A 17,063-nucleotide genomic window follows, 5' to 3' on the forward strand; every position below is an offset into this window, starting at 1 on the left:
TAACGGCAATGGTCTTTTCTATGGATGGATGAGGGAAACTTTCTCTTTGAGGCCATGTGACAAAGTGAAGGGAATAATCTAATTCAGGTGTATGATAAAAGCCTGACATGTCTTCATGATGTACAACAGCAGACGGTCAACAGGTCAAATCCTGTGCTCAAATATAAATCAAAGCCCACACTAAAGCCATCCTGACAGCACAGAGGCATAAATTCTGCTGGTCAGCATTATACACACTGTGTGAATCATACATACAGAGGAAGTATTCCATAGTTACTACATGTTAAAGGTTTTCCATGACGTAAGAGTATTGCACTCATACAGTCTCCTCTTTCCGTATATGCCAATGTTCTTGCCTTTGCTGCTTTACTAATCTAGATTTTATAAACTTAACGTCAGTTTGTACACATTTCTGTTCAGTCTGTTTATAAAACAGTCACTTAAAATCAGTCAGTTTCTCTTGTATGAGCTCTGTCAGTGCAATGTCTTTTCTCTGATTTATTTCTGAGCATGTATTGGACATGTTTACCCTCATGACAGACATGATGTCAGTACTATAAATAAGTTAGTGTACTTTAATTGTTGTTTTAATCATGATACAGAGTAGTCACTCTGAGCAGTTTGCCCATGTAGGACACATGGAAATGATGATGAATATCCTATTAAAAAAGGCTGCCGTAATATACAGTATTTCTAAATTACTACGTCTGAGTCGGACTTTCCATGTGTGGGTTTGAATGGGAGAGGCGCACTGAGAATTAAGACGGTACAGGTCATTTCCTCCCAGATCTGGAAACAATTCAGGACAATTTTACCCGGCAGCCACTGGTATGTGCGTGTGTTTGTATGTGTGTGTGTGTGCGTGTGTGTGTGTGTGTGTTTGTGTGTGTGTGCATGTGTTTGTGTGCCCTCGCACATTAACCTGTAATTCTAAGAAGAGGAGATACCCCACTGCAAACTGAGGTATCACATTGCTTACCAAGGCACATCATTTTGAAAGGATTGCAAAAAGTCTCAGAGTTGGACACTTGCTTTTGCATTTCCAATTGCTATAATGTAAGTAACTCAGAAGATCACGTCACCTATTTCGTGACTCCACACCCAGAACTTGATTTGACGTCCCTGATAGTTGCTGGTTCCTCATTTGGGCACCAGGATGTGACATTTATGTGACACCGTCAGGACATGATGATTTATGATACCAGAGACACACAAGACCTGAGCAAATGGAGCTAATAGAACCCTCCATTCATACATTCAATCATGATTTTTTGTCCACTTGGTAAACAATGCAACAGACTGTAAACACATCACTGTCATATTCTTACCCCGTGAAGCTCATACGGTGAAAGAGTTAGCAAACCGTTGCCTATTTTCACAGCAGACGTGATGCAACGCTATTATTACATTGCAGTCAGTTTTTACTGACCTGGTAAATGTACGTTCAGTACTGACTTCTCTTTTCAGTCACTGATTCGGTTTTCACCAAGTCCTGAGGGAAATAACTTGCTCTTCAACTCGTAATGCTCCACAATGTTCACCGGTTTGTCGCTGCCTGTATCTGTTTGCTGTTTGGTGTTCGACAAGCAGCGTACAGTGGCTTTAGCTGATATTATGAAAATGACAAGATTTATTTGGAAACCATGTTGCTGAGTACAGTGAAACTGAACAAAAGCAGTAAAGTTGTGGGCCATAAAACCAAAATGATGTGGTGAAAGAAGTTGAAATGCTCTGTAGGTGTTGGGTAAAAACGGGGTCATTCTCCGTGGGCTCGTCACCACAAACAACTTATTTTTACATTTTAGATAACCAATTCATCTTTTATACATAGAAAAAAATAAAGTGGGCATAAAGTATCTAAGTTATAGTGACAGTCAACTTCATTACAACTCACAATGTGTTCCTGGTGGTGTACCCTATTATTGAAGCTGTGCAAGAGACCTAACATCTGGTGAATCTCCACACATGGTGTGTCAGCCCCCCTGCAGACTGTGTTGTGCAACTGTACTGACGGAGCTCTGCAGGAGAGCTGGGCAGAGGAACTCCTTTCCTCTGCTGGAACAGAAACACAGCACAACGCAGGAAAATATTATGTATTTAAAACGTCACCTTAATTAAGCTGCATTATCAATATTATCACAATGACAATGGTTGAAATGATTACATGTGAGGTTAAAAGGGTTCACTTGTGACCCCCACTGAAAGTGATCACCCAGCACTACACCTCTGCACAACACCCCTGCCTCTGTAGCTCATTGCTCTGGTTTTATGACACTTATTTGGCTCACTCGCACTGTTCTTATCGAGCCTATGTCCAGCAGCAGTGGGCAAAATGTGCTTAAGGGGCTTTATAGTCTATACAGTACACCCTCTGTCCTCGAGGCAGATATGGAAAAACTCCCCCCAAAACCTTTTAACATGGAAAAAAGGGAGGAAACTTCAGGGAGAGCCCTTTCCCCAGAATGGAAAAACCAACATTGTAAAATTGTGTATAAATTGAGTGTACGATCATGATGACAAAAATACTGATATGAAGATTGGATCCCGGAAGACACTGAGCAACTATCGAGACCCGGAGAGAAGACAGCAAAAACATACGAGCAAAGGTCAAGCACACCATCCACACACGTAGGAGAATGCAACAAAAACACAGGAGGAAAGAGAGAGACAAGAGAAGAGGCTGAAATTCCCGCATGGAGGACCAAGATCCAGATCCAGAACATCTGGGATGAGGCACCGACAGCCAGGGGAGAAGGAGAGGTCCCAGGTCGACTGATCAAGCTCGAGTGAAAAGGGAAGAGAGTGAGGAAACACTATCCAGTTGCTTTTCATCTTTTTTAATCAATAAATGAAGCTTGAACCTTGAGAGGGGGGAGACACTCTGCTCAAGCGTCCCACAGCTGCACTTGTGTAACACTCACGCAGAGACAGAAACAATGTATCAGCTAAAGCACAGCTCAGCTGTTAGTGGACCACAGCTAGAGGAGCAGTGAATGTTGGGTAAGGGTTACGTTCGTCATGTGTTCTACAACACTACACGTCATCACATTTGTCAGACCTCCCTCCAGAGTAATAACCTGATGATGACTGAACTGACTGGCGATTAAATGCAGCTTCAAGTTACAGAAAAACAAGTGTAAGATTTAAAATGATCTAGTGTAACAGCATGTTCTGTGAAGAACAGATGTTTTCACAAAGGTAAATGATGCTTTTGAATCGTTGAGCAGGTGTAGCTGGTGAGTTGTGGCTGCGCTCTGTCCGCTGTGGACAACTTTATACAATCTTAAGAGATTTTAGCCTTTTGGGGACCTTGAAGAATGACACGACCCTCATCTGCTTGATGAAACCTCTTCTTCTCTCTCTTTCTAAGGGTTGACATTTTATTTTTTTTAACAGGACTTTGTTCAAGTATGAGCATATTATATGAGAAAAATATGAATCTGACGACCTTTACTGAAAAATAAAATAAATATATATATTTTTTCATCTTTCAAATATACATGTAAAGAAAAACAAAACTAGACATAAATACAGTAATGAGTGACCAGTAGTGCTACTGAGTGAACCTACAGTGAGTCACTGAGTAAAAGCCAGGAGGTCCATGTGTGCTGGTTGGCAGTGCGGATATAAAGGCAGCAGCAGCAGCAGCAGCAGCAGCAGCTCAGACCTCCTCACACCTCCTCACACCTCCTCAGTACCACAGCAGCAGCAGCGGTAGCAGCAGCAGCAGCAGCAGCAGGATGCGCGTCTTCACCCTCCTGCTGTCTCTCGGGTTCCTGCTGAAGGAGGCGCGGGCATGGGGCTTCAAAAACGGAATATTTCATAACTCCATCTGGCTGGGTAAACAACTTATTTTCTTCTCGCTCGTGCTTACTTCTTGTCGTTGTAGCTATAAAAGATGTCTCCGCTCAGATGTAAGCACTTTGTTAGCAGGTTCAGTGGAGGCTACTGAGTGTGAACGGTGGAAACCTGATCGGGACACAAATGATCGAGTAACATCCACTTCAGGTTAAATTCAGAAGTTCAAGTTGTCTCCTGACTTTAAACGCTTCTTTCATATTGATCAAACCCAGCAGGCTGCGATCTGAAGTTCAATCCAAATAGCAGACTGTCTCAGTGTCACCTGTAAGAACATGTTCCACTTCACATGTTATCAGTTACTATTACAGAGAGTTTGAACGCATATTGAAATCTGCCAATTAGAAAGAAAGAAGTCAGAAGTTGTAGGACAGCAACGTTTCACTAGGGAGAAGTCTAGCTTGGTTAATTAGAGCCACTTAGAAAAACTCATTTAAATATAAGTCAATTTCAGATGGTTACAAATTATAACTCAATATGATACCAAAAAGTCGCATACCAGCAAAAAAAAGTTTATTGTAAAACGTTCAAACTTATTAAGACTCCACTATAGTCATGAGAAAGTGCAAGTGATGTCATCTTAAGTCCAGTAGAGAATCAATAGTAATAGGCATGGAAGTAAAAAAAATAATTTCTTTCCTTTTATGGCTCCAAATGTTTTTTTTTATTATTATTTCTGCAGTTAGCTGGACAGAACATGGCAGAACATGATTTAAAGCACAATCAGACAACCTTTCAACTGCTAACAGCCGGGCGGCTGTTCAAAGCAAATGTCCACTGTAAGGATCTCAATTTGACCCAGAACAAACCATCTCAGTGCTATGAAGAGTAAAACACCTGGTTGTAATAATAAGCAGGTGGGTTTTGTTACTTACTGATCTAGTAGAAAGGAGGTAGGAAGAGCAGGGCATCAGCAGGGCAACAGTATCTGACACAACACGGGTGCTCTCAATCGAGTGAATGCCCGCCTGTTTGCTCCTGGTGTACCTCAGTTTCTGTCACTCTCCCTGTTCACCTTCTTTACCTCCTCCATCAGCAAAGTTCTTTTTTCTTTTAGCAATGTAGACTTTCCATAGTTATTCCAGCTGCTCCACAGTTACCTGAGGATAGCAACCAGGGAAAACAATGCCTCTTCCTGTTTAGGTTGTACCTTTTTTGTGCCATAAATGGGCTTTATTTTGGGGGGGAAAATCGATAGCGTAATGAAAGCAACATTTATAGGTAACAAACTATATGTGGATCAAGTCATTTTTCTACAGCCAGCACACGGTGCAATCAGTGTTTACTTTAGAATGGTAAATCATGGTAAAAAAAGTTATTTAAAGCCAGATTAACTACTTGAAACATTATGCACTAGTTCACTAATCTTCAGCACTGCTTTTACCTGGGATAGTTTTGTGTTGGTTTTTGCAAAACAGAGCAAAAAATATCCCAACATAAAGGCATATTGTAAGGATTAACAGGGATTAACAGGCAACACACCAGCAGCTTTCCCCTGTGCCAAACTGCATGTTTATGACCAGGCTGAGTGCTGCCTAAGGCCAGTAAACATGGGGAAATGACTTCATCTCAGGGCCTTCCCAGATGCAAACAGATCAGAGTCATAAGAAAAGATAGTTCAAATATTTTCTCTATCTATTCCTTTGAGGATAGAATGCCTTTTACGTTGTGTAATCTTGCAGAAAGGATATAATACTCATATGTAATGAAATATTAATCAGACAAGCTGCTTCCCATACATACACACCTCTGACTCACACTAATGAACCCCGTTCTGTATATTTTTATGAGGCGGGAGGGAAAGTAACAGAAGAGTGTTTCATAGTGCTAATGAGTTTGCCTTCCCTGAATCACAAGCACAGCATGTTCTGTTATCGGTTCATGTAACTTCTGTCCTCTGTTTGATATGTTTTTTTTAAACCTTGGGAAATGTTTGGCACATCAGGTCGCATTGATTCTCAGTCTGATCTCTCTTCATTTGAAAAGTTGGTCAGTGTTACAGAAAGTAATTAGAGTGAACATTATTTAGACTAAATGTGTGCCATTCAAGGACTATAAGGTAGAAAGGTTAGTGTAGCAGTGAGAGTGAACAATTAAATAGCGTAAAACATGAATCCAACAGGTGAAAAAAGATCAGAATATCAACAGGAGGCTAATTATTGTGGGCTTTCTGCCTCGTTTTGCAGTCATGCATGCGTAAAGCCAAAACAGGCTCAGCAGTGGACTCCCTATTGAGGAGGCCAGGGAGCAAGTGACCCAATTGTTGGTGAACATCCAAAATGGTGAAAAATGTCACACAGTTAGCCTTTTCCTTCATGTTTTGTTAGATCAATTTAACGTTATCGCTCACACTAAAAACATTGTCACCCGCTTGTCTATAGACCATATTCACACAGCGGCCATTTTCCTCTGACGTCATGCTCAGATTGGGAAGCTCAAATGGTTTTATCTTTCAATTATCATTCATTTTTCAATATCATATCACTGCTTTCTGACCGATCGGCAGCTGAAAAGACTTTGGAGAGTGAAAATCTGTGGGACATCAAGACGTATTTCGGGGGAAAACAACAAATTTGATTACCCGTTAGCTAACATTAGACTAAAGCTTACCTTAGCATTCAGCCACTTCCTAGCTAACGTTATTAGTTTGTGTTACACGGTATGATGGGAAAGGTGCAAATTAATTCTAAAATATCAACGTATATCTTGAACACATTTATAAAAGCCTGGAAGTGAAATGCACAAGATGTAATCGAACAGTAATGTCAGCTCAGAAGTGGATGAATGCTAACATTTGCTAATGGGATATAAAGTATGTTGTTACCTTGAAATATGTCCATCCAGGATTTAACCATCCATCCTCTTATCAGTTGCCAATCAAGCAGGAAGAGGTGAAATGAAAACAATTTGTCATATTTTCAACTTTTATATGACGTAAAAACAGAAATACACAGTGAGCTGAACGCAAATCACAGTGGGCGCTACAGACAATGTCACCACCATAGCATAGTCAACCATGCCTCACTAGCCTTATTTGTTGTCTCTCTCTGACAGAACAAGCAGCTGGAGTTTACCACCGGGAATCGCGCAAAGGGAGATACCAGCTGACATATAAAGAGGCCAAGGCTGTCTGCAAGTACGAGGGAGGGGCGCTGGCAACTTATGAACAACTGGAGGCAGCTCGTCAAATAGGTCTGCAGCAGCTCACCCACAAACTCATCACCATCAATACACATGCAGAGCTCCTGCCAGTCAGATTTTCTCCAGGGAAAGTGTGTGGATCATAACTCATCATGACTCGCTCAAGGCACACTCTTTTCTTCATTGAACTAGTTCCCATGAGGCACTGAGTGCTGTTTGACCCATTAACTTGATACTTTTTCTTAAGCGGTTTCCATTATCAGTCCATTTCACCAGCTGGAGGCGGGGAGAGCAGTGTTTACCCTTCCTTTCTCCCATGACACATCAACTCAGAGGACCGGTCTCCAATGTAACTGTAGTGATACATCTGTCAACCCGCAGGAATGCTTTTAACATGTAGGAGAAGGGGTTCAAGAGTCTGTGAAACATACGTTTCCACGAGTGCTCTGCAGTTGTATGACTGTGGCAAATGTTAAACAGCCCCAAGAGTATTGTAAAAGCTTGTTAACACCTTCTTGGGTGGGTAATACCGGCCAATGCCTTGCCACAGAGATTGAATCCAGCCCATCGCTCTGGCAGTGCGTTCCACCTCCCTGTTAGTCTTTACAGCTGAGTTCCCCCACAACAGTCTACCCAGGAGGTCCCGCTTTTATCTGGACTGTTCTGGCCGTGGTCTGCTGATTGTATTTCTAAACTAAACTCTGCCCCAGTCTCCACAGATTAGAAAAAAACAAACCAACAAACAAATACTCTTTTAATGGTCACTAGAAGGCTCGGACCCAGGTTTTTTATTTTGAGGTTGCCCTGTTGGCAGTGTTGAAAGACTTTCTGCATTTGGAAGAACACAGTAGTTATTATCAGTGTATTGTTGCATTAAACCCATGTTGTCCTGCTCTTTTTAGGTTTCCATGTGTGTGCAGCTGGATGGTTTGACAAAGGACGTGTTGGCTACCCCATCGTTAAAGCTGGCAAAAACTGTGGTTTTGGGAAGGTGGGCATCATCGACTATGGATACAGGCTGAACAAAAGTGAGAAATGGGATGTGTACTGCTACAACCCAAACTGTGAGTACAAGTTTCTTCTTCTAAGTAACAGTGGCTTAAGCACAGACTGAAATACTTATCAATAGTTTGATGAATTCATTAAATGGTTATGTGTGAAAGGTGTTGCTTGCACTGACAAACACACAATCAGGTATCACCCTCTTTGGAGCTTTCTTCTCATTGTTGTGATTCTCTGACCTAAAAATGACAAATGAGGTCACTCCCAACAACAGACAGCAGAAAGAAAGACACAGTCAGTGCTGGGGAAGAATGTGGAGCATTTAGCACATCTTTATGATTATGTCAAATGGTTGCAAGTTAAAATCATTAGCACAGGAAAACACAAACCATTTGTTTTATGACATGACATGCGGAGGATGAATTGCGGGGTCTCAAGGCCTGAGGAATGAAGCTGCTCCTAAGGCTGGTGGTGTGGCAGTGGATACATCTCTATCTTTTGCCAGATGGCAGCGGGGTGAACAGACTGCAGCTGTTCACCAGAATCCAGCTCCAGAATTGAGCCTTTCTCAGTTTCCTTAGGAAGTAGAGCCTTTTCTGTGCTGTTTCAACCAGGTTGGTTCAAAGGAACCTTAAACTGTTCACATTCTCCACCTCTTCTCCTCTGATGTAGACAGGGGTGTGTGTGTGTGTGTGTGTGTGTGTGTGTGTGTGTGTGTGTGTTTGCCTCCTTCTTTCTAAAATCAACAATTAGCTCCTTGGTTTTGCTGACGTTGAGCAACAGATGCTCTCTGTGCACCACTCTGCAAGACTGTTGATTTCCTTTGTTGATTTCCTTTGAGTGAATAAGCAATTGTGACTTTATGGTGGGAAAATATATAATTATCTTATCTCTACTGCTCTTTTTTGCTAAAATTAAGTGGTCAAAAGAATCTGCACAGCTACAAGGTACTTTTATTATTTTCAGCCTGGTCCATGACCCAGTTCTTCTAAGTCTAACACTTCAGTTACTCCTCTAATGTCACTCTACGGCCCTCTACTGCAGTAGCATAAAGAGCAAGAAGAGTTTGAGTCTGGGGAAGGTTGATGTGGTTGGATGGGTCGCACACCAAACTTTGCCCTGGAAGAGTTAGGCTTGAGTCCTGCATGTGACCGAATGTTAGTGCTGATTTGTTTTTAAGTTGTATGTAAGTAAGTTAGGTAGCCTAACCAAGTAGATTGTTTAGCCTCAATCTAACCAAAACCGTTGCAGTCTAATCACCAAATGTCACATTTTTGTCAGCAAGCTTATATTGGAGGTTAACAATTGTTGGTTAAAAAATACACTAACAGACATATTGCCCTGAAATTGCTTGACAAACGTGTTCTGGCTGACGTGTTAACTAAACAGAACTTATTTACACATCTAGAAGTCAGTGAGTTTGTCCGAATATTAGACTGGAAATCGAGTTCAATTAATTTGCCATTAAACCAAAACATTCAGCTAAAAGAGGACAATAGGCTGTCACTGAGTTCATGAGCTATTGCTTTATCATCATACCGAGTTAATCAATTCAAACTATTGATTCATGGAGCACATGTTAATGTCTGAATGCAGGGCTTTTCCCTGTAGTAGTTTTTTGGGTTCCGATACTTCAAAGGATCTGTGTGGTTTAAAGAGTAAGTGATGACTCTACCGCTGTGGTTAAGTGTCAGAGCCATGAGTCCCAGATGGGCAGACACAGCCTCACAGGTTGAGATTAGTCATCAAGTCTGAGGCTCTACAGAGTCACTCAGGATGCTGTCATCACCACTGTGACCAGTGCAGGGTGGGATCACAGTGGCAGAGAGGGCTCTTTGTTGCCTTGACTCAAAGCCACAATCTCAGTTCCTCCCTGTGAGTTATCATGGTCGGACCAAGAATAAACCTGGAGGAAGCAAGAACATATCAGTCTGGATAAGACGTCAGTGGAGTACGTGATAACTCACACACAGGCTGGTCTATGAGTGAGAGGTTTTAACAACCACGTCGCTGGTATAAGTCATTATTTTCACTATCTGCCTAATTCATTATGAGCTAAAAAAAACAGTCACACTTTACTCCATTTTACTTTATCTAAAAACACTGAACATGCAACCAGACTGTCTGTGATAAACTGGTGACGTCCTGAAAACTGTCCTAAATGTTGCCACTGTGCCTCCATTCAGTAAAGTTCAGTAGTTTAAGCTTAGTATCATAAAAACTTAAAACAGCTATCCATAATAAGGTGATGGAAAGGTGACTTTTATGTTTTTACTTGTAGATCAATATTTGAGAGTTTGATGATATATTATATATATATTTATACATTCTGATATTTGCCTTTTATGTACGGATCAATAAAATAATTACGGCAATAACAGTAACTATTTACAGGAAACGGACACAAACTGTAAACGCTACACGGAAATATATTCATCTTTAATAGTTGGTAAGTGTACTTGTCAGTAAACAGTTGCTCATATACACTTCCAGCTGACACAGAGCAACATCAGTATTTATTTGGAAGTCAAATATTCACCATCCTTTTAGCTCTGTTTTGGTCTCCACTAAATCCTATTAAATATTTAGCTCTTCTGTATCAATAGTTCTTATATAATCATGGATATCTCTTTGTCCTCTTTTGTCCTGTCATTGTTTTGGCCCCCAGATTTGTTCTCACCAACTCCATTTTCAGTGAGAAAAGTACTGACTGTTAGATGTGTACACAGACTATTGTTTGCTAACACTGTCCCTCTCAAAGTGTTATAAGTGTGTCATATATTTTGCCTTCCTAATGTGTTTGGCATCTAAAACTCTTCATCTACACATTTCAAGCTGTCAAGTAAATGTTGTGAAGTAGAAATATAAAAGTTAAAGGTTAGTATCATTCTACAACTCTTTTTCAACTTTTTTTTGTTTTTGGTGTAGTGTTGATGATGAATCGAGGAGTGTCACAGCCTGGAGAATGAATCTGCTCTGTAGTCTGGTGGTACAGCAGCAGATACTTGTGTATCTGTTGTCAGATGGCAGCAGGGTGAACAGACTATGGCTGGGTGGGTGTTGTCTTTTAGTATCTTGGGGCTCTGTGCAGACATCTCACTTCACTGATGTCATTGATGCTCTGTAGATGGTACCAGTGATGTTCTGGGGGTTTTAATCAGCTGCTGTAGAGCCTTCCTGTCCTGGGCCATGATGAAACATGCTAGCTTGTGAGACTGAGACTAAACAGTGAAGCTGTGGGCTGTAAGAATCAAAACAGTGAGCTGAAAGATGTAAAGCTTTGTCGAGCTGAGGGGAGTTACTGAGTTGGTGGATGATTCTGTGTTGGTTCGTCACTTCTTACAGTCATTTGATCCACTGTTAATATTTTTTAGACTTTCCAGGGGAAATTCCTTTTCACAGCACCACACACCATGTACAGTATACAGAAACAGTACATACAATGACACACAGTAATAACACACAATACCAAACAGCAATTGCAACCCACACTCCAGTCTGCGGGCCTCACTAAACTTTTATATAAAATTGCTGATTTTAAAAGTTTTAATCTTTAAGAATTGTAAGTATATACTGAGAGGGACATTCTACCGTAGACAACAGACATGTTGGCTAAACTTTGTCCCAGTGATGGATGTTGGCCTACTTTTTTAATGAACTATAAATGAGAAATGATGTTAAACCACATTGGATTCCTTGTCCCTTCAGGACGTCTAGTGGAAAAGCTTTTGATGCCATTGTCACCAGTCTCAACATGTGTGTTTGATTTCATTTACTCAAAAAGGTTCTTTTTCCTGTTCTGAGTTCATTTGGAGCTCACACGCAAGAGACAGACCCCCAAACCAAAATTCCTCACATGAACAGATGCACGATCCCACCCGCTGATTGAAGGAATATATTGTAGCTGATTTAAAGTGGCCATACACAGACACAACATTTATTCAAATGTCCTCAGTTTACAGCGGTCCAGACCTTTTTACTCTAGTGATATACAATGTATTACTGATTTGTGCACATTTGGGGTAGTTGACTAACCTGTGTATGTGCGGGGTTATGCTCTGTCCCCTGTAATCCTACAGAGAAAAGAAAGATGTGTGCCTTTATTACTTTTTGTTTTCAATTTTGTAGACCACTATGTATTAATCTACTGAGATCCTACTGCTTATTTCTCCCTTGTGCTTCCAGGATATTCATTACTTTAAAAGAATTCATTAGTCTCATACAACAACAACACAAAGAAGAAGCTGTATACTCAGTTGTGTTTATTATTCTTTCAGAAATCCATTTTGCGTCCACGGCAACTGTCAGACAACACCACAACATTACAACAATTACACTGAAAGACAGGCATTTAAAGTGTTTCACATCATCACCGACAATAGAGAATTTAAATATACCAAAATGCAACAATAGCCAATGCTTGTGTTGCTGATGGAGGTCATAGACAGTGACACACAGCTCATATCACTAGGTTTTGTCTAAGTGCCAAGGGGCCAGACTTTCAAATTCCTCCTCTGTAAAGCAAGTGCTTTAAGTGTGTTCAAAAATGTTGCTGCTCTCTTTATTAGTTTTCATAATTGAAAAAGGAAAAATATTCACACAAAAGTACAGGAAAAAAAAACAATGCACCTTTTTCAATTTAAATCTTGCTGTCAGTTTGATTCTCACACATTCTCACACTTTTAACTGAAATAAATGTACTTCAGTGCCTAGAAAAAGACATAAGTGATAAACTGGCTGATTAGTGTTATGCCTACTAACAAAATGATCAAAGGGCTGGAAACAGGGTTGTTTAAGGGCCACATTTTGAAAAAAGTAGTTGTAAAGATACATCCTTTCTTTACTTGACTTGACTTATTAGATTAAGTAGTGAACTGGCTGCTTTACATCTCTCTGCTGAAGCTGAGGGGGCTGTCAGACTATCACCTGTTGAGGTAAAAGTGATAGATAACACCTGTTTTACATCACATGGCTGCATATATATGTACATATATATATATATATATATATATATATATATATATATACATACAACTTCAATACAGTCACCCTGATAAATGGCAGTTGATAAGTCACCTTTTTTGTTGGCGAGAACTTGCATGATACCAATGAACACGCTCCACAAACGCAAAGGTTTCACCACCAGTGATCAATCCAATAATCACTGTCATCAGTAATTAACACTTATCTCCTTTGTGCCTCATAGGTCCTATGTCATTGTGCTAAATGTGAATGTTTCCAATTTTTGTGAGACTCTTATTTAAACCCACCATTTTGGTTCAGTTTCTCTTACTAAAACAACCATGTATCATAAGACACCTGGTTAAATAAAGGTTGAATACATGGAATAAATTGCTGCAATGTGACATGGACCATTATCCAAACGTCTGTCACTTACCAATGTCTGCATTGGGCTGCTATAGTCCTGATGGCAACATACAAACTCGAATGGTGTTGTTTGCAGTTGATGGAAGCAGTTAAATAATTTTTATCACCACAATCGAAGAAATTTGCTGATGTATCTTTCCCAAATGGGTAGCTAACTTGATCTCCACCATTAAATGTAGCGGTTTGTGTTTTTTTTCCAATCCGTTGCCTCGTTGGGTTCTGGTGCAGAAAAATTACATTCCCAATATTTCCAACAACGGAAATAGATGTAATTTAACACATCAAAAGACTTATATGAATCAGAGATGTGGGCATTGGCAAGTTGTCATGCAGTTCGAGCATCACATTATTTATATTGTGTGGTGCTTTGAGGTGCTAAGGTTGGTCTTAGCAGGACAACAGGAGCCAGAGCTGGTGCAGGAACGCAAAGTTTACAGGACCAGGAGGGCAGCAGGCGGGTTCAGGTAACAACCATGAATATGAAAGTAAAGACCAACTACAATGAATATGAGTGTGAATGGGCTGGTTTAATATCTGTAGGGCTGATGGGGGTGAGGGGAAACAGGTGAAAGAGTGGGTATAGCAGACCAGGTAACTGCAGAGCAGATGAGGGAAGAGAGAACAGAGGTGTGATTGGGTGAGGCAGTCAGGCAATAGAGAAAAAGAGGTGATATCTGAGGGCATCTGGTGGATCAGTGGAGAACAGCAAAGAAGAGGTGGGACTGTGGCTGGATGGAGGGGCAGATTGTGTCAGTGCAGCCCAAATACAGGAACTATATATGTAGCCTGATTAACTGTTTGCTAGAAATGTAAAATGTCTTGTAATTCTTGCATGGCTCTTTCATTACATAATGGAACCTAACATGGGTTCCTGAACCCATGCTAAAGACACGCAGCATTGAAACTGTACTTGAGAAGACTAATCAGTCCATGTCATCCATGTGTGTTACAGCTAAGGAGTGTGGTGGGGTGCTGACAGAGCTGCAGAAGGTCATTCAGTCTCCTGGCTTCCCTGAGGAGTATCAGGACCAACAGATCTGCTACTGGCACATCCGTGTACGCCTGGGCCAGAGGATCCGCCTCCACTTCCGGGAATTTGATGTGGAGGATGACACAGGGTGTCTAGCAGATTACCTGGAGGTGTATGACAGCTACGATGATATCTCCGGCTTTGCTGGGAGGTGAGGATCATTAAGGGAAAAAGTAGGAAGTGTGTAAACTCACAAAACTCTGTGGAACTGAAACAGGCATATGTAAAGAGTCAATTCATTACATTATGCTGATACATAATGAGTGCAACTGTTTATATATCTCCATCAGTTACTACCACATTACATTCTCACATCCAGAAAAGTTTACAGAAACTGTTCTGAGGTCACAGGACCAAAAAATAAACATTACGAGCTAGGTCACTGTATATAAAAGTGTGGGTAGCCATAGCAACAGTGCATGTGCTGACTAATCCCTGGTGAAAATAACTCACTCAAACAAATGTTTCTTTTATGACAGATGAAACAGTAATAATTAATGACATTTTTTTCAATTGTGACTGTATGAACACTGTGACCTGTGGTTGAACATCAGCTCACATCCGGTTATTTTCCTTCAACTAGATAGTCATGCATATTTAGCACTTCTCACTGTCAATTATTATTATTATTTTTTTAATCTAATTCATTTACCAGGGCTGTAACTAATGATTATTATTAGTGATGAATCTGTTAATTTTGTTGAATTATTCAAGTTAATAATGTAGTCTTTAGACTAAAAAAGTCTTAAAATGAAAATAATTTACTCTATTAAAAAGCAGTATTTGATAAAAGAATTTAGTCCAAGCTTAAATTTAGAATTTGGACTTAATTTTAGGACCTACAGTCCAAACAACACATACATTCAGGTTTACATTGACATAAAGCAGAGAGAAACAGCAAATCCTCTCATTTGAGGAGCTGAAAAAGACAAAATATTAGGTATTTTTGTCCTATACACCACAAACATGATTAACTGATTATCAAATGTGTTTGTGAATTATTTGTTTTGATTGGCTAAATGATTAATCAACTATTTGTTTCAGCGCTATAGTGACAAATTCCTTACCAACTGTAGACTGTGCCAGAGAACAAAGAGGTAGAAGTGTAGTGAGAATAGAGATGAATTGTCCTGCCCTCTGCATTTGTTTGAGTGGAGGAGAATGTGTTGTGAAAGTCTAATGTGAATCTGTTTGTTTACAGATTCTGTGGTGATTATCTACCTGAAGATATCATCAGTACAGGTGAGACGTCCTCATAGTAATAAACATGTCCTGTAATAAACATAAAATGTTTCTGTGTTGTCACAATGAGGAAACATGATGTGGCTGCACCAGAATAAAAAAAAAGTAAAAATTGTCTCTGGTTCTTTGTTTGACAGGAAACGTGATGACACTGAAGTTCCTCACTGATGCTTCAGTCACAGCCGGCGGCTTCCAGCTACAATATACTGCCTTCAATGCATCTCTGTATTCAAACAATTACACCCACTATTTTCACTGACACTTCACTTTAATACACTTGTGTAATCCTGTTGCTGTATTTATGATGTTTATTAGTTAGCTCATGTACTATAATTAATTCTTTATAACTGATTAAATAAATAATTCAATTCAAATGAACAAGTTCATTAAATTGTGTTGCAGTTTCATTCTTCTTACTTTCTATAAATAAAAATATGATAATTCATATATTCAACGTAGCTGCTTCTTCTAGTGTCTAATTTCTGTGTCTTTCAAGTCAGACTCTTGTGTAAGTTCAGGAGGACTGAATCAGGTCTAAAGCCTTATTCACACAGGACTAGTAACACCTGGGTACCTCCAGTAATTTGATTACATTTTATCTGTGATTTTTATCATGTGCAAATCGGCCATGGCAGTAGTTTAAGTTAAATTTTCATGTGATAATGAATCCTGTGCAAATAGGTCTAGGTCTGTGTTCCCTACCCATTTTCTTTTTGTTTTTATTACAGAAAGTACAGACAGAACACACACTACTTTTACTACAATACAAGACCTGTTTACTTCTTCCACCCCTGCCCTTGGCTTATTCCTTCATAGATTTGTGTTGATAGGCAGGAGTGCACTGAACAGCATAAACTACATCACTGTTTATGGCTGGGTGTTCTGTCCTTAGGGTGGGCAAATGTCTGCCTCAGTGTGTTGGTAGGTTTAAAGTGAACAGGGATCCCATGTTTATTATAGATGTTCCTGCGACATAGGGAATGACAATGTTGTTACGTTGTCTCGTCTCCTCCTCCCTCTCTGTCTTCTGGATCTTTAAGAGGTTTTGAACAAGGTCCAGTTTGCGTAGCCACAGTTTTAAAGTGCTCTCCTGAAGGGCTTCTGTTCCTTCTCCTTCCCTTCTGACTTCGTGGGCACGGTGTCAGCCTGACGGTTTAAGGTTCTGATGACCCCCAGCTTGTGCTCCAGGCGGAGATGAGAGTCAAACAGCAAGTAACACACAACACTTATTAAATCAACAAAGGTTTTACTAAACTGTTACCCACTTTATCTGCCAGTAAGCAACTTGAGCCAGTTAATGTTAATGCAAGTGTTAGCTAGCTGCTATTCACTAGGCAAGCTAACATTAGCCCATAATTTAAGACCTTATCTGTGTTTCATTAAATGTGTGTAAAAGATGTGC

The 17,063-nt window shown here is 40.2% G+C and overlaps 1 protein-coding gene across 1 annotated transcript; it reads left to right on the top strand.

Annotated features, from left to right (window-relative positions):
• Positions 1 to 3,648: 3,648 nt before the first annotated feature.
• On the top strand, positions 3,649 to 16,039 carry tnfaip6 (tumor necrosis factor, alpha-induced protein 6). The gene is made up of 6 exons (XM_030427556.1): positions 3,649 to 3,840; positions 6,913 to 7,050; positions 7,902 to 8,063; positions 14,342 to 14,570; positions 15,621 to 15,661; positions 15,799 to 16,039. The coding sequence occupies exons 1-6, from the start codon at positions 3,741 to 3,743 to the stop codon at positions 15,918 to 15,920; spliced, it is 792 nt and encodes a 263-aa protein (XP_030283416.1). The 5' UTR covers positions 3,649 to 3,740; the 3' UTR covers positions 15,921 to 16,039.
• Positions 16,040 to 17,063: the final 1,024 nt, after the last annotated feature.

Source organism: Sparus aurata, chromosome 9 (assembly GCF_900880675.1).
Source record: "Sparus aurata chromosome 9, fSpaAur1.1, whole genome shotgun sequence".
Taxonomy (NCBI): domain Eukaryota; kingdom Metazoa; phylum Chordata; class Actinopteri; order Spariformes; family Sparidae; genus Sparus; species Sparus aurata.